This window comes from Solanum lycopersicum, chromosome 4, assembly GCF_036512215.1.
Source record: "Solanum lycopersicum chromosome 4, SLM_r2.1".
Lineage (NCBI taxonomy): Eukaryota > Viridiplantae > Streptophyta > Magnoliopsida > Solanales > Solanaceae > Solanum > Solanum lycopersicum.
In genome coordinates, this window is record NC_090803.1 from 43,688,150 (window position 1) to 43,707,264 (window position 19,115).

The 19,115-nt window shown below is 35.9% G+C and overlaps 3 protein-coding genes across 3 annotated transcripts; all 3 read right to left on the reverse strand.

Annotated features, from left to right (window-relative positions):
- Window positions 1-11,991: 11,991 nt before the first annotated feature.
- On the reverse strand, window positions 11,992-12,540 carry LOC138348113 (secreted RxLR effector protein 161-like). The gene has a single exon (XM_069296724.1). The coding sequence runs from the start codon at window positions 12,538-12,540 to the stop codon at window positions 11,992-11,994; it is 549 nt and encodes a 182-aa protein (XP_069152825.1).
- A 1,756-nt stretch (window positions 12,541-14,296) lies between these two features.
- LOC138348114 (uncharacterized mitochondrial protein AtMg00810-like) lies at window positions 14,297-14,593 on the reverse strand. Its single transcript, XM_069296725.1, has one exon. It carries the CDS (start codon window positions 14,591-14,593, stop codon window positions 14,297-14,299), a length of 297 nt encoding a protein of 98 aa, XP_069152826.1.
- Window positions 14,594-17,653: 3,060 nt separating this feature from the next.
- Window positions 17,654-18,914, reverse strand: LOC138348115 (uncharacterized). The gene is made up of 3 exons (XM_069296726.1): window positions 18,312-18,914; window positions 17,963-18,151; window positions 17,654-17,911 (listed from the first exon to the last, which is right to left on the reverse strand). The coding sequence occupies exons 1-3, from the start codon at window positions 18,912-18,914 to the stop codon at window positions 17,654-17,656; spliced, it is 1,050 nt and encodes a 349-aa protein (XP_069152827.1).
- Window positions 18,915-19,115: the final 201 nt, after the last annotated feature.

The following is a 19,115-nucleotide window of genomic DNA, read 5'->3' on the forward strand; positions in this document are numbered from 1 at the left end:
AATGAAATCAGTATATTATATGCACGGATATGTGAGGGGAATATTAAACATTACATAAGATCGAAAAGAATATTAAAAAAACACTTGCCTTAACTGTACTGAACTCACAAATAACTTCACTCAATATAAAGCAACAATACACATACAATATATGGAAAACTTTTAAAATAGTAGAAGGCAACTCAATTTGTTATACAAATGCAATAACAACTCAATACACTCATATAATAAAGTACTATAATTTTCATAGGAGTATCCTTAATCGGAAACCACCACTGTACATATAAGTGGTAATACAACGACTTCCCCACGCTACCAAAACTGTATACTTTGTCGTCATATAGAATGCCTTAACTCAATGGATCCACTAGTATATGCTAAAAAGCACAAAGGATTCATTTAAAAGTTCTGATCCTTTTCTACCATTGATGACTATATGGTTTATGGAGACATGAGTTATTATGAACTCACATACCCATATCGGTTCTTAATACTACTCCCAAAATATACTTTAACTTATATACTTTTAAAACAAAACCTTTCTTTGGTTTGAGATAATTACTCAAAATTTAGGTAAAAAGCCCCTTGGAAATTGGTGTTTCCCTTTATTTCCCAAATGTTTAAAACATTTTAACTCTTGGGAATACTTAGTTCCAGTTTAATATTTGAAGAAAAATGAACTCTTACTCTTACTTCATTACTCCACTCGAAGATTAAGTCTTAAAACAAAGTTAAAACGTTTGTGAAAGACTTTTTAAAATTTTATCTCTTGACTTGATTCTTAACTTCTAGAGTTGACCCGTAAATTTCCTTGAATTGAATTATGAATTCAAAGTTCATGATCTCATGTTTATGGATGAGTTCATGATGTTTAGACATACCTTAGAGTGTTGGAATCAACTGGAAGACATAGGTACGTTGCTAAGGAATTAGTACGGAAAGTGTGGGGAAAATGGGAAGAACTGACGTCCGTGACGCTTTGAGATGTGCGGGGCTCCAGCTCTTAAATTTCAGAAGTTGGGTTGGGGCAGCACCCCAAGCCCCTGCCCAGGTGTACTCTGACTTTTCTTACTTGTTTTTCATCTCTAAACCCCCTATTTAAACTTTATTCTTTGCCAAAACACATAGAATCTACTATATCCTCAATATGTACAATATTCAACTCGAAATCACACCTAAATACATGAATCAACCTCAAGAAACTTCAATAACAAGAACTCACAAGGTTTCATACAAATTTACATCAATAACTCCTAGGATTTACTTTCAAATCAATAGAATATTCACTGAATTGAATCATGATTGGGGTATGGTGAACTAATCCAACGTTATGTGATCTCAAATACCTCGTAGGTATCACTTTGAAATCCACGAGAGATTCTTGAAGATTTTGACGATTCTTGCCCCTTCTTCTCATTTTTTCTCTTCTCTCAAAACCCTAACTTAGTTTTCAAAAGCGTAAACTAACCAAATTCGTTAGACCCCAATTGAACTCATAAAAATGAAATAAAGTAATTTGGTAAGAAAAAAACCAAAGTACCCTTCCAAAATTTGGATTACACGTTCCTTATTTGAAAAACCTAAATTTCAATGACCATATCTCACTTATACGAACTTTAAAAGGTGCAAACTCGATGACGTAGGAAATATAATTCCATGATATTTCGTACAGTATCTGGTAGAACACCTCATCTTGATCTGGAGTTATGGTCGTTTGAAGTTTACTAAAAACCCAAACTTAATATAACTTAACATTATTTTATTTTTTCCTAAAATGACTATTTCCAATTCTAATTCTTTTTAGTCTTTGAATTAGTGAGATGTTACAGGACAACTATTGTGTCACGCCCCGATCCTACACCCTGGACGTGTCCGGAACCCAATTACCATTGTTGGTCTTGAGAAAACTCTTGGCTCGACTTACTTAACTCAGCGGAAAACTTAACTAATACCATTATAAAACTGGAAACATTCTCATGAGAAATACTTTAAATACTTGTATTGGCCAAAATGGTAGTTAAGTCTCAACATTTGCACAAATGAATTGTAAGATAAGAAGAGAATCAACTGAAAAATCTAACTGACTATCTATCTATCTATGAAGCCTCTATAAATACTTTGATGAATGTTGGCACAGACCCCACAACATTCTAAAATAGAATAGACTGGGAAGCATAAAAAGGATCCACTGGAAAGCAAAGAGGCTCACCACTAACTCTGAGTGCTCAAACTGGATCAACTATGCGCTGAATGCTGACCCTGGTTACCTGCATCTGCATCATAAGACGATGCAGGGCAACTGGCATTAGTACATTGAATGTATGAGTATGCGAGTTGGAATGATAACAACAACTTAAGCTTGATGATAATAAGATGAACTTACCTTGGCTCAGCTCAACACAAGAAGTACTCAACTCAATATATGTACATAAAGCAATTTAACACACATAAGTTGTATATATAAAACTTGTAAAATAGTAAACAACTCAATTCAACACAGAAAATTCAGTAGCAAAATCAACTTTACTTATATATGAAAGTAATATAGCTTTGTGAGAGTTTCATTAACCGACAACCACCACAATGATCCTAAGTGGTGATACAGCGTCTCACCCATGCTGCCAAAACTGACCTATACTTTGGCGTCACATATCCTCAACCTAGTGGATCCACTTGCTTAACTTACATGATCATCTAAAAATTATAACCCATTAACACCTGATGACTACATAGTTTACATGGAGACTTGAGTTAATATGAACTCTCATCCCACATTAGTGCTCAATACTACTCCCAAAATATACTTTAGCTCATGCTTTTTAAAACAACTTCCTTTCTCTGGGTTGAGATACTTTGCTCAACCCCTTTTAGCTTTAAAAAGCCCTCTTGCGATGAATGTTCCTTTTTCTTGTTCAAAACTCTGTTGGGAAATCTTAGTTTCCTCTTAACTTAAATGTAAAAAAATTTATAAAATTTCTAGGGAATACTTATATCATTTGAGAAACTAACTCAACTCTTTACTCTTTACTTGACTTGCAACTTTTGATCTTAATCAAATCTTTTGGGAATACTTAGTTCCCTTATATCTTTTGAAGGAAAGACTTCAACTTTTGCTCTTTCTTTAAATCTAAACTTGATCCTTAAAACGAAGTTGAAACGTTAAAATAAAACTCTTGGAAGCTTTAACAAACTTTACTTTACCTTACTTCATAGCTTTAGACTTGGCTTCTTCCTTGACTTTGATCCTGACTTTCTTTGAATTAAATTATGGATTCAAGGTTCATAATTCATGTTTATGGATGGTTTTATGATATTTAGATGTACCTTAGAGTATTCGAATCAACTAGGAATTTTTGGTACATCACATAGAATCTGGTACAAAAAGATAGGGAAAGAACGGGGTCTCGAGGCGTCCTTGGCGCTCTGACATGGTGGAGTGCCAAAGCATGATGGACAGACTCTGGTCTGCAGCTCTATGGATGGCGCGGCATGCCAGGGCCTGTCAGACAGAGGTTTTCTTTAGGGACTCTGGTATGCGCGGCGCCCAACGCCTTTCAGACAGGACCTTTGACTTTTCTTCTCCGTTTTTAATTTTTTAAACCTTCTAAACTTCCATGGATCTCATCCATATCACTTAGGATCACTAATAATCTTAATACCCAATATATTAGACTAAAAAAAATCCTAGAAACACGACACCAATCAACTAGAACATACTACAACTCAACCAACAAGAATTTAACCATTGTTCTACAAAAATTTCAATATTCATCATTTAAAACTCGCTAAATTAAACATGTTGGTGTGTGGGTGGACAAACCCAATATAGAAATATATCACATACCACGATAGGGGTCACTGCCGGCGAATTCCACTTGCGAAACCTTAGCATTCTTGAAGGATTCTGGATCTTCATCTTCTCTTCTCTTTTCTCCCAAGCCCTAAGCGTATTAAACTTTTGTAAAACTGAACTAAGCGTTAGTTGTACCCCTAATAAACCATTAAAATGTATTAGCAAATAGTAGGGTGAAAAAACCACTTTACCCTTACTAAAATCCGGATTGTACTTTTCTCAATCCAACATCCAACTTTCGATAGGCATATATCCCTCATACGATATCGAAAATATGCAAACTCTGAGGTGTTGGAAAGATCTCTCCAAGGGATTTCCAACCATATAAAGAACTGAATCTAAGTCATCCAGAGCTAGAAGTTATGCACATTTGAAAATGACCAAAACTCACTTTTACACTTAGGAAATTTTCCAGATTTTCTCCTATTCTTTCCAAAAATAACAATTCTTCGTTTCTTTGTTTAATCCTAGATATTTTAGTTACGAGATGTTACATATTATTGCATGGAAGAGGGAGTACTTTTTTTATTTTTCTTTGGAAAACTACATAAATATATCATTAAATCTATACTACTTACTCAAACCCAAAGTAATTTCTGATATACCCACTCTTTCATAAATAATCACACCTGATACCTCCCCCATTTAGGGCCACTTTCTTATTCAAACCCTTCCAGTTTATAACCCAACCATTTGACCCACTTTCTTATTAAAGTCTATCTGATTTATTGTCCAAACGCCATAACCACGTTGCACTATATGGAGCAACATATGACGATTTTAACTACAAGCAGTTCTACTGTTATTTGTAGTTTCTTCCATTATCTTGGTGATTCTATTCCGCCATTATCAGTCCAATTTACTCAGCTTTGTGTGTGATAGTTTTTCCTCTTCTATTCCATATATATTCAATTTTATTTTTTCAATATGTTTAGTTTTGAATAATTTTTTGTTTCTCTATGATTTTTTGCTTAATTTTTCAAATTATTTCCAGTGGGTCGTAAAATATAGTAACTAGTTGCTGGTAGGGTCATTACTCTTTTATGCAAGTTTTGTTGACAATGCTAGTGATAACGATAATATAGGTGACCAAGATTCGAAAGTTTCTAGCATGTTTGGGTTTTTTCTCTTAATTGGATGATGGAAACAGAGAAGATAATGTTGGCTTAAATGGTGGATTCGATCATAGAGATATTAATGCTTGAACTAAACTCAATTCTTATAGTGGTTTTGACAAGCCAGATCAAAATTTTATTGTTAAGGGTGATAAAATCGGGAATTATTTGAACAGGAAACGGAAGACACATGTGATTTGTGATGAAACAATTGCATAAAAAACAATATAGTTCTTGCAATCCTTTTGAGTCGTTCTTCCAAACTAAAACTAAAAATATCGATGAAATCCTTTGAAGAAGAAATTGATCAGTATTGTCATTTGAAGGTACCATTCTTACATCATGCTATTATTTTGATAAATTAATTTGAAATTTTGATTTGTTAAATGTTGATATTGTTACTTTATCATATATTGTTTAGCTATCACGTCTTGTTTCTATTTGATCATATTATTACAGTATCAGATGTTATGTTGGTATCATGCATGCATAATGGTATAAAATATTATATTTGTACCATGTTGTACTATGCCATAACATTATATGAAAGATATTTTTATGGTAACATTGATTATTTTTCACACGGTATGCTTATCCTCTTTTTGTTACTTGATCTTTTATGAAATATGATCATTTTAGTGTTAGTTGTTTTTGTTAATTTATTATATTATTCAAATATCATATGTTATTTGGTATCTGATAATTGTTCATTTCTTTATATACTTTATTATAGGATACTATTACTGTAATTGTTTGGGTATCATGTTTTTGTTCTATTTGATCATACTATTAAAGTATCAGATATTATGGTATCAAATGTTATGTTGGTATCATGCATCAATTTTTGTATCATGACAAAGCATTATATGAAGATATTGTTATTGTATCATTGATTATTTTTGCACATGATATGCTTTCTCTTTCTGTTATTTGATATTTTGTGGATTTGAACATTTTAGTGTTTGTTGTTTTTGTAACCTTATCATATTATTCAAGTATCATATTTTGATTGGGTATCAAATATATGTTCATATCTTTGTATACTTTATTATATGATAGTGTTATTGTATCATATATTATTTGGGTATCATGCATACTGTTACGATATCAAATGTTATGTTGGTATCATGCATGTTTGTTATATTTTTTATGCTTTTTAAAATTGTATTTTGTTTTTTTTATTTTCCTAGTATAGTAATTTGTATGTTGTTATTTTTTGCAGAAAGGCCAATTTTTAATTCAAATAGATATTGATTATAAATCAACGATTGACCATAGTTTTAATACTTCTGTCATTGCGGACATAACTTAAAAACTAACCAAAAAATAACTTTTGATGTTTAGAAAAACATGTCTTGGGTTGTTATACACAACATCATGATGATGCGATGAGTGTGTCATGTTGATTCTGAGTGTTTATATGTTGTTGTCAATAGGGTATAATTTTGATTTGAAATTGTTGAATTTGCTCTTGTTATTGAGCTACTATGTAACGTTAGTATATCAATTCAAATTCTCTCAAACGAAAATCAATTGGTTCAAAGTTACTTTGACTGTTCAACGGTGACATGGTTTAATCTTTATCATGTGTTTTCGTGCTGGAAAATTCAAGTTTGATGTTGATGCAGTGAAGCTGGCAATTCTGCTTTTGTGAATACATTCTTAATCTCCACGGTTAAGACTAAAATTCTTGAAATGTTATACTTTGATTTGGTCGAGAGCGGGGACATCATTCATATACTTTAGAAATTAATCTATTCAATGCAATTGTTGAAGCGTCTTTCAAAAAAATTTAGACAAATCCTGAATATTATAGACTGAGTGAATTTTTTTAGCTTTGTAAATTTGATTTGATAAGTGTTGCCTTATTTTTATGGTTTATTTGTTGAACATACACGATCTGAACTGAGTAGAATTTTCAATTAAAAAATGCACAAATAGTTGACGTGTGATTTGTATATTTTTTGCGCAAATTTGGCCTGACATATAGTGAGGTATCTATATTTTGTTATTTATTAATTGTAACTTATTATTTTCATCGAATATTGTTGTAATCTGTTGATTCTGTTCAAATTTCTAGGTGAACAACATTTTACCAGCTGAAAATGAACTTTGTTATTTGATTTGATTGATTTTGATTTTAGAAGTAGTCTTGCCGCTGATCAACGTGAGTATTTAAGTAATTGATTTTTTTCCCATATAACCAGCAAAGTCTGATTTTGATAATTAGAAATTACCTGCTAATGCTGATTTGAAGAAAGATTGAAAACACATATTGATGAGAAGTTTAAAGAGAATCTTGAAGCTTTTAGTTCCTTGAAGAAAACCTTTTTTTTTAAATGGTTTTCTATCTACACTATTTGTTTTAATGTTTATGTTTTTAAAATTATATGCTGACTATTTTTTATCATTAATATGCAATTTTAATTTCTATTTAATTGACATTTATGCAGGGGAGAAAAAAGGATGAATATGTTAATTTTAGAGATAATATTGCTACAAATTTGGATAACGATGTTGTAGAATCTCTGTTCAAATCACTAAATCACATGTATCAGAATTTTATGAAGAAATTCAATAATTGAAGGATGATGTATGCATTGATGATGAGAATTCCAAGAAGTTTAAAGGTGAGCTAAGTGTTTAACCAGATTCTAATGTTGGTTCTCTTTTTCTTTCAATATGTGTATCTGCTATTGATGTTATTGAATAGGTATACTATAGAAAAAAATAAGTGATTTATCTGCAAAAGATCAAGATTTATTGATGGTTTAGTGTCATTAGTGACACTCAATTAGCAATTATTATACAAGTTGTTGTTGACGTGGTGACAAATAAATCTAATTCATTATTGAATGCTCCTGCTGGTGTTGAAGATACTGATCATGAAGTTGATACTTCTTTCATATGAAATGTCATAGGTGAACGTGAAGTTGATGGGACTTTGAAGAAAATATTGTTGTAGATGTTGTTCTGATGGTGATTCTCCAACTGTAGACATTATGATGGAGCATGTGGCTGATCATGGTAGGATTTCAAAAGGTAATGTTGCGGTACATGTTGTTTTGAAAAAAGAAGTTGGTAGATCTCGAAATGTATTAATCATGATAGAGTCTATGTCTGATCACGACAACATAGATGTTGAAATTGATTCTCGAGCTACTATACATTTTTATTGAGTTTGACTCTACTGCTAAGTGTATAATATCTGAAACACTAATAGTGGAGATTTTTTATTATGCAAAGACGCCAGTTGAATCGCAATTATTCAGAAATATACGTCCTAATTCAACATAAATGTTACCACTTGTTGGTGAATCTAGAATTTATAAGTGAAGCTATATTTTTGTGAAAGGTCGGTCATCATTTGTCACAAACATATATGTTTGATTATATTTTTTTGTTATCTATTTAAAATATATATTTGATAGAATATATGTCTTCACTTAACAAGTAATGGATCAGGTCCCTTACTACACTAATGAATAAAAACAGAAAGTTAAATGCAGTAAAATCAACACGATGATTTTACGTGGAAACCTCCTTGCTTAAGGGAGTAAAACCACGACCTGTCTCATAGGATTTTCAATCATTTTCACTAATCTTCAAAAGCAAAAGTAAAACACAATTACACCAAATGTAAGAAAAAGTTATCAATCTCACAGTTAAGTAATAGTCTCTATTGCTTAACAAACCTAAGTAGAAAACAATCTACCCACTAAGCTATCCCACCTGGACAACCTAGACTTTTAACACAACACACCAATTCCTTTATAGATTCAGGAATAGTTTACAGTTTAAGAACAAGAGAATGTATTCCTAAACAACTAGACGAAAAGCTCCAGAGATTGCTGTTGTAATCGGAATAATTCTGCCTTTGCTTTTGTAGTAGCCTTTGCAAGAGTTTTTGAAAAGTTTTTATCAAGTTGCAAAAACTGAGCAAAATGTTTAGGAAAGTGCCTTTTGTATATACAAGTCCCTTTCCTAAACCTCTTTGCCATTGGTTGGAAAAGTCACACTTTCTGACGCCATCAGGAAGTGTGCACCTACTTTCTGTACCGTCTCCAGCTGGCAGTCGGCTGGCTCATCATCATGAGAACCTGGTACCTCTACTAGGTCCCTGGGTTTGTTTCATCTGCAACACTTAAGTAAGAACTTGCAATACTCAAGTACGAAACCTGGTACCTTTACAAGGTCCCTAAGTTTGTCAAATCATCAAAACTACAAATAACATTTTCCGCCTTTTTGATGATGACAAACAACGATCAAGAATCTTCTCCAACTTTGTTCCCCCATTTTTATATTCCCCCTCACTGTACATTTCACTTCACTGAATTATCATTTAGCTACACACAGTTTTAGTTCCCCCTTTTGGCATCATAAAAAAGATATGCAGTAAACCAGTGAGTTCAACATAAACACTAAACAAGATCAAAGCTATCAAGCAATCAATCAGTAATTGAAATGCATGCACTAAAGAAGATAATTAGAATAGCAAAGGAATAAATTAACCAGCACGCTATAATAACATAAATACATTAAAAACAAAATGAATATCCTTCAACATATTAATAAGCCACACAAAAAAATTGACACAGGGAGGGTTGTTCAATAGGCTAGGAAGAGGGGGGGAGGATGAGACAGGGACTGGATAACAAGAGTGAGTCGTGCATTGGCAGCATCATTGTCCTTGATGGCCTTTTCTTGCAGGGCAGTTATTTTCGCCTTCAACTCAGCATTCTCTTTCTCCAAAGCTTGAACCACTGAAGAACCAGGTCCCTCACTCTGTGCAGTAAGCAGTTTTGCTTTGAGTATAGCAATCTCTGCCTCTCTACCACTTAACCACACAACAAGCTCCTCAACCTCGTGCTTAAGCTGATCTTGATTATCAATAAGTTGGGTCATCTTGCTCTTAGGATAGCCTCTTCCTTCAATGCATTCACACTCAACCAAGGTACTTTCGGAGATAGTCTGCTTAACTGTCCCCATTTTTCCCACACTGAGAGGAATTTGAAAATGCTTGAATACCTCCGTGAGAAAGTATCCATAACCCATTCCATGAACACCTTTTCTCTCAATTACAGTTTTGTGGATATTCTCAAGCATTAGAACAGGGAGGTTCAGAGCCTCGAAGTTGCACAACATCTCCATCACAAACAAATCAGCAGCAGTTGCTACTGTCCTCTTTTCAGTGCGAGGAAGGAGAACTTTGTTGATGAACTCAAAGACCAACTGGTACTTACTCTTCATGATTTTCTTATAAATCCCAGCAACCTTGGTTGTGGGTGTCTTAGAAATCAGAGCAGCAAACTCAAAAGAGCAAGTTCTGCCCAGTACAGACTGGGTCCCCTCTCTAGGCACCCTGAGAATTTTGCTCAACACACCCTCATCTAAACATACAACAATGTTATTTACTCGAGTGAGGATGCTCCCATCGTCCTTGAATTGAATATTATAGTAAACTTCGTGCACTTCTTCTTCATGGAGGATGGGGGATTTCCTGTTGAATAAGTGTAACCAAGATTGGATCTCTACCATATCGTGAAGAGAGTCCATGCCAGGAAGAGTTATGATCCCCATATCAAAAATTCTTCCTGCCAAGACAGCTTGGTTTCTCAGGCTGTCAACCACCTCCTGCATGTTGACACTCTCAACTTTCCTGGCTTGGGAACCAGGTCTCTGTGACCGCTTTCTCTTTTTCTCAGATCTCTTCCCTTTTGACTTTGTTTTTTCAACCTTCTCTGTATCCTTTCCCTTTTTCTTCTCTGACCTCTTTTTCTTATTTTGCTTTTCCACTTCTTCTTCAGACAACTCAACCACATTAGCTTCAGGTATTTTAAAATTTGATACCTTGAAGGTTCTTGCACTTCTAACTGCAGCAGTAGAACGTGCACTCGCCTTCAAGGCATCAGCCATCAATTTTTGAGCAGCAGACCTAGTAATAAGTCGTATCCTAGGGGCCTCCTCTACAACCTTCTCTTTTCCATTTCAAGATTTCTCCCCTTCTCTTCTCTCAACCTTTCATTTTAAAGGTTCCTCCTCGCTTGTAGAGTCAGAGAAAGATGAAGAAGAGTACCTTCCTATATCAGGGGTCTTATCAAAGATAGGTTGAGTGGGTCTTACCTCTTCCCTTTCCAAGACTTCAGTATGCTCTGCCCTTGCTTCTTCCCACATCATGACCAAGCTTTCAATCACCAGCTCTTCACTCGCTGCCAATATGTTGGACTCAGAAGCCTTATGCTTGGGTAGATCCCCTTCAAACATATTGTCAGGCAACATGTCGTGAAACGGACCAGGTTCGGTAGGCAGGACATAACTGTTTAGATCTATGGTGAAAAGGGGTTATCAGGGGTGTCTTGTTGAGAACTGGAAGGGGGAGAAAGTCTGGCTTGTGTAGTGGTCGGAGAATAGAAGGCAAGAGGATCTATTTTACTGAGAGCATTCAACATCTGTTTGGAAGAAGATGAGGGGGAAGACATGATTTTCACACTAGAGAATAGTTTCTTTGAACGGTGAATTGAAAAAGAAGAAGACAAAATTTGCCTTTTGAAATTTTGCTAAAAACCCTTCGTGAACAGGAAGAAGAAGTTGAGAAATAGATGAGAGTTTCAAAAAGAAGTAAGGGTTTTTAAAGAAAGAGAAAAGGTGCCAGGTCCGTAATTGGATGCGTCATTTGAGAGAGAAACGATGGGACAAACGGTCAGAGTAACCGATGACTGACATGTGGCATTATCAACGGTCATATTTTCAGTTTCAAATTAATGTATAAATGCTAACCTGGACAGGCACCAGGTATCATAGTACAGTTAAATTTTATTCCTCAGTTGTTCTAGTTGCTTCCCTTGCCAAGCAAGTCCTTACTGAGAGTATACCTACAAAAGGTACAAAAATGATCTTTGTTCAATATTTAAATATTCACACAAAGGATACCTGCACTGCAATTTTAGCCATCAAGGGAGTTCAACTGTTGGAAGCTAAGAGCATCACTTGGAGAGTAACATGCCCAACTTCAACCGATTTCTCTCAAATTGATCCTTGCTGAGAGCCTTGGTGAAGATATCTGCAATTTGCTCCTCCGTTGGACAATGTAAGCACAATATTTCCCTTCTCAATATTATCCCTCAAAAAATTATGTCTAACATCAATATGCTTTGTTCTCTTATGGTGGACTGGATTCTTTCTCATACTAACAGCACTAGTATTGTCACACATAAGAGGAATTGCTTTGATGTGAATCCCAAAATCTTCCAAGTGTTGTCTGATCCACAGCAACTGATAACAACAAGCTGCAGCAGCTACATATTCAGCTTCAGCATTTGAAAGAGCCATAGAGTTCTGCTTCTTGGTACCCCAAGAGGTAAGTGATGATCCAAGGAAATGAGTCATTCCAGAGGTACTCTTCCTGTCAACTTGATAACCAGCAAAATCAGCATCTGCAAAACCAACCAGATCAAAAGCGTCACCTGCAGGATAGAACAGAACCAGGTCCCCTATTTTCTTCAAGTATCTGAGAATACGTTTTGCAGCCTTTAAGTGTGAATCACGAGGACATGCTTGAAACCTGGCACACATTCCATGTCACGACCCAAAGCGGGCCGCGAGTGGCACCCACACTTACCCTCCTATGTGAGCGAACCAACCAATCTAAACCCCAACATTTCAACCATAAATAACATAATATAATGCGGAAGACTTAAGCTCATTAATGAAAATCGATTAAATAACTTCTAAAAACTCAATACTTATTATTTCCAAAATCTGAAAGTCATCATCACAAGAAAAATTATCCTCAAATTACTAAATCTAAGAGTATCTAAGAAACTAAACATAAATAATAGCTAGTCTATGCCAGAACTTCGAGGCATCAAGACATGAAGAAAAAGATCCAGTCCAAGCTAGAAGCTTTAGCTCACCCTGAAATCTGGTGTGATGAAGATTGGCTAGAGTTGCGGTTGGGTTGAAGACAACGGTACGTTTGCTGCACTCCATAATGAACAAAAAGAAAACATACAAGTAGGGGTCAGTACAAAACACGAGTACTAAGTAGATATCATCGGCCAACTCAAAATACAAAACAGTATATATCAGATAATATCATAAAATCAACTACCATACTCAACAGGTAGCAACAACAAGTACTATAATCATTAATAAGTACGCCAAGTACACCCATGAGGACGCAAGCCTCCATACCATACTCATTTGGGAAATAGGTTCATTAAATCTGAGTATATTACCATAATTCAAGATTCACTCTCTTTATTCTTCTTGTGTCGAAACGTGACACTCTGATCCCCTAATACTACGTGTCGGTTCGTGACACCTGATCCCCTTAATACTACGTGTCGGTTTGTGACACCCAATCCCCCTAATACTACGTGTCGGTTCGTGACACCCGATCCCCCTAATACTACGTATCGATTCGTGACACCCGATCCCCCTATTACTACGTGTCGGTTCGTGACACCCGATCTCTTAACCTCATTCTTTTAGTTCATCAAGCCTTCTTTTATACCAAGGCATCATCATTAAGAAGAGGTTTTCAAGATTTAGGATTCAATAGCTTCATCATGCTTATTTCATCACCATTATATCATCACATTATGCAAACACACAATTAAGCATATAGAAGGGTTTTACAATACTACCCAATACATATCATTCGCTATTCAGAGTTTACTATGAAATAGCATAAACCATAACCTACCTTCACTGAAGATTCGTGATCAAACAAGCAAATTCCCCAAAGCGTTGTTTCCCCCTTCGTTCCTCTCTCTCTCGATCGTTTCTCCCTCTCTTGTTCTTTCTATTTTTCTTATTCCAACCCTCTTTCCTTTACCCTAATTAGCATATAATTAAGTATAAAAGATGATAAATTAACCCACAATTTAACTCAAGGTTATCTCCTTTAACCCCCAAGTAATTGAATTATTAACATTAAACCCCTAACTTTATAATTATACGCAGGAATAGTCCAAAACGCCCCTTAAAATATTTAACAGAAATCCGACCCAGTCAGGGTTTACGCAGCCTGTGACAGCCCGTCGTGCCTGCGACGGTCTGTCCTGCTGCTTCCGTCACAAAGTTCAGAGACTCAATTTTCACCAAGGGTCTGTGACGGCCCGTCACGCCTGTGACGGCTCGTCCTGCCACTTCGTCGCGAAGTTCAGAGAGTCGATCTCAGTACCCAAATTTCAGAATTCTAAGTGTTTTGGAACGAGACCCCCTCGACGGTCCGTCGTGCCCATGACGGTCCGTCGTGGGATCCGTCGACTAAGGCAGTTATTACCAGAAAATACTCTACTGCTCAAAACAACTAAACAGGTCGTTACATTCCAACACTATACACAATACCAGGCCTGCGAGCAGTCAGATATAACAAGGAACCAATGATTCCCCTGTACATTTTCTGATTCACAAGAGGATCAAATTCTTCTACTATCATCTTGGAATTTGTTCTCATAGGAGTATCAATAGGTTTAGAATCAAACATATTGAATTTCTTCAACAGCTCTTTAATGTACTTCTCCTGGCATATTGAAATTCCAGTTGTTGATTGCTTGATTTGCAGACCCAGGAAGAATGTTAATTCACCCATCATGCTCATTTCAAACTCCTTTCCCATTAAAGATGAGAATTCTTCACACAGATGTTCTGAAGTAGCTCCAAAAATTATGTCATCCACATAAACTTGAATGATAAGCAATTCTTGTTCTCTTTTTAATAAGAATAGAGTATTGTCTATCTTGCCTCGTTTGAACCCATTCTTTAGCAGAAACTTTGACAACTTTCATACCATGATCTTGGAGCTTGTTTCAGGCCATATAGTGTCTTATTCAATCTGAACACATGATTTGGTAGCTCTACATCTTCAAAACCAGGAGGTTGATTGACAAACACCTCTTCTTTAAGATCTCATTCAGAAATGCACTCTTCATATCCATTTGATACAGCTTGAACCCATAAATGCAGCAAAAGCTATTAAAATTCTAATAGCTTCCATTTTGGAAACAGGTGCAAAAGTCTCATCATAGTCTGTTCCTTCTTCTTGATTGTATCCTTTCACCACCAACCTGGATTTATTTCTAGTAATCACTCCATTTTCATCAAGCTTGTTTCTGAAAAACCATCTAGTTCCTATTACTGTTCTGCCTTCAGGTCGAGGAACCAGGTACCATACCTTGCTTCTTTCAAGCTAATGAAGTTCTTTCTGCATAGAATTGATCCAGTATGCATCACCTAATGCTTCTTTCACATTCTTGGGCTCAATAGATGATATAAATGCTGAGAATGCAACTAGATTTCTTGTTTTTGTTCTAGTATGAATTCCAGAATTCAAAGGAGAGATGAGAATATCAAGAGGATGTGATGAACTATGCTTCCATCCTGACCTTGGAGCAAACTGATTGAGCTGATCAGCATGATCTTCTTCATCAAGAGTGACATCATTTTTTTGGGAGACTGAGGTACTCTGGCTGGAATTTTGAATAGTACCAGGTACCATATCATCCTTTTCAACCTCAGCAGCCTCTTCAGGTAGACTATGATTCTGATCATCACAGTCATTTTTCATTTGTTGATCTGCATCAGCTTCACCTCCTTTAGTCTTCTTTGATTTGATCATTTTCATCACATCATCATCATCATTTGATCCATCATTCTTCAAGCTTCCATCTTCATCAAATACAACATGAATGCTTTCTTCAATGCATTGAGTTCGTTTGTTGAATATTCTGTAAGCTTTGCTGGATGAAGAATATCCAACAAACACTCATTCATCACTTTTAGGATCAAATTTTCGCAGATCATCCTTCCCATTATTCAGCACAAAGCATCTGCATCCAAATGCTCTAAGGTAGCTCAGCATTGGCTTTTTGTTGTTGAGCAGCTCATATGGGGTCTTATTCAAAACAACTCTTATTAGACACCTGTTGGTAACATAACATGTTGTGTTAACAGCTTCAGCCCAGAAATTTTGAGGAAGATTTGATTCAATAATCATAGTTCTGGCAATGTTCACCAAGGTTCTGTTCTTTCTTTCCACTACTCCATTTTGTTGAGGAGTTCTTGGAGCAGAGAAATTATGGCTCGTACCATTCTCCATGCAGAATCTATCCAGTGTTGAGTTCTCAAATTCTGTTCCATGATCAGATCGAATACTGCAAATAACTTGATTCAATTTGGTTTGAATCATTTTGAAGAATACCAACAACTCTTCAGCTGTGTCTGCCTTTGATCTCAAGAATCTCGTCCAGGTGTATCTTGAGTAATCGTCAACAATCACCAAAATATACTTATTGCCATTTCTGCTTTGAACCTTTAAGGGTCCACATAAGTCCATATGAAGCAACTCTAGTGTTCTTGATGATGTTACTTGATTTTTGGGCTTAAAGGATGATCTGATTTGTTTTCCTTTAACACAAGCTTCACAGATTTTATTTTCAGCAAACTTCAGTTTGGGCAGACCTCGGACCAGGTCCTTAGAAATCAATTTGTTCAATAAAGATGAGCTTACATGCCCTAGCCTACGATACCATAGATCAGCATTCTCATTCTGAGCACTAAGACATGTCAGGTCATCTCCATGAGACATTTCCAAGTTTGCCACATACATATTTTTACTTCTGTGTGCAGTGAGAATTACCTTGTTTGTAGTTAGACTCACCACAGTGCATTTCTCATAAGTAAATTTGACCTCATTTCCTTTGTCACAGATTTGTGACACACTCAACAAGCTGTACTTCAACCCATCCACATGATACACATTGTCAATTGAATCTTCAAGAGATCTTCCTACTTTGGCAACTCCCAAAATGTACCCCTTCTTACCATCACCAAAAGAGACACCTCTTCCTTGGAGTGTCTTGAGTGAGAGGAAATTATTTACATCACCAGTCATATGCTTAGAGCATCCACTGTCCATATACCAACATTGACTGTTGCTCCTCTCACTCACCTGCACCAAGAATCACTTGTTTAGCTTGGGAACCCATTTCAGCTTGAGTTCCCAATAGGCAGACAAAGGAGTGATTAGATTATATTTAGTCCAATATGGTAGATTTTGAAGCTTTCTAACAAAGGACATAGGAGCAGGGACAGACTTTTTCTTTGAAAGTCTGTGAGTTGATACATGTTTTGAAGGACCAGGTCTCTCCTTTGGTACATTTTGCCTTTCAGCATAATTAGAGAACCTTTCACAGGAGTTTCTCCAGCTAGAACATTCACCCTTCAAATGTCCATTATTACCACAGTGAAGACATAGCAAATTGTCAGAGACAAACACATACTTACTGTGAGGATTATAAGGAGGAGTGATGTTCAGACTTCCTAGTCTTTTCTTATTGAAATTACTCTGACTTGTTGCATTTGACAGTAACTTTGAGGATTTTGTCCACTTAAGGGATTTTTCAAGTTCTTCCTTAAGTTTAACAATATCCTGTTCTAATTTGTTACTCTTTTCAAGCGACACACTAAATTTTTTCTCAGAGATTTTCAATTTCTCTTGAATTTCAGCTTGCAAACCATTAGACGTTCCATTCAATTTTTCAACTTCTTCAGTAATCTGGTTCAACTGGTTCTTAAGTTCAAAGTTATTTGACTCTAGAGACATCATTCTTGACATTTTCTCTTCAAGTTTAACTTTGTTTTCAGTCAAACTGTCAAGTTCAGCATTCATGGTGTCTCTTTAAGATGTTAACTCTATCACAGAATCAATCATAACTTTAGCCAAAGTTCTCAATTTTTTAAGAGAGTATTTATCCAAGTCATTTTTCATATCTAGAAGAGTTACCTGATTGTCCTCTTCTTCATCTGTTGTGTGAGCCATGAGAGCAAATATTTCATTGAAAACAGTTTCCTCCTCATGTACAGCAACCATGGACACATCTTTTGGCTCATCGGGGTCTTCTGAATCACTTGAGGAATCACCCCATGCAGCAAGAGCCTTTTTGACAACCAAATTTGCAGCAGCTTTTCAATCTCTCTTGCCGAGTACCAGGTCCCTTCTATTCTCTTTGTCACTTCTTGGTTTTTGATGTTCCTTGTTTTCATTCTTGAGTAAAAGACACTCTCTGATGAAGTGCCCGGCTTTTCCACACTTGTAGCAAGTATCACCTTGAGCAGCATTACGAGTACCATTTGTTCCTCTTTTATAAACTTTGTTTTTCCTCACAATTTTTGAAATCTGCTGATGAGATATGCCATATCATCATCACTAGAATCTTCATCTGATTTGTACTTCAGCATCAATGACTTGTCCTTCTTTGCTTCCTTCTTCGATAAATCGTTTTTTGATTCATCTCGTGAGTCTTCAGATTACCAATCAAAGCATCCATAGTCAGCACCTTCAGATCCTTCGCTTCAGTAATGGCATCAACCTTGCTCTGCCAAGACTTTGGAAGAATTCGAAGTACTTTTCTGACTTGTTTGGTCATGCTTATAGGTTCACCCAGACTTCGCAGCTCATTTGTAATGGAAGAAAACTTGGTGAACATGTCATGTATTGTTTCTCCTTCCTTCATTTTGAAGTTCTCATATCGTGAGGTGAGCATGTCAATCTTGGATTCTTTGACTTGTTCAGTTCCTTCATGTGAAGTCTTTAAGCAGTCCCAAATTTCTTTAGCAAACTCACAGGCTGACACTCTGTTGTACTCATCAGGTCCTATCCCACAGACAAGAAGAGTTTTAGCTTTGAAACCTTTTTCAATCTTTTTCCCGTCAGCTTCATCATACTTCTGCCTAGGCTTTGGAACAGTAATAGTCTTCTCTCCATCCTTTTCTTCCATCATCGAAACAAATGGTCCATCCAGTACAATATCCCATAACTCGCTGTCTTCAGCCATGAGGTAATCGTGCATTCTAACTTTCCACCAACTGTAGAAATGTCCATTGAAACGAGGAGTTCTATTTGACGACTGACCTTCTTCGAGGTTAAGTGGAGCTGCCATTCTAGAGAAAATATCACTTCCTTGGTGTTAACCAAAAAGATAGTGTCTGCTCTGATACCACTTGATAGAATATATGCCTTCATTTAACAAGTAATGGACCAGGTCCCTTACTACACTAATGAATAAAAATAGAAAGTTAAATGCAGTAAAATCAACACGATGATTTTATGTGGAAACCTCCTTGCTTAAGGGAGTAAAACC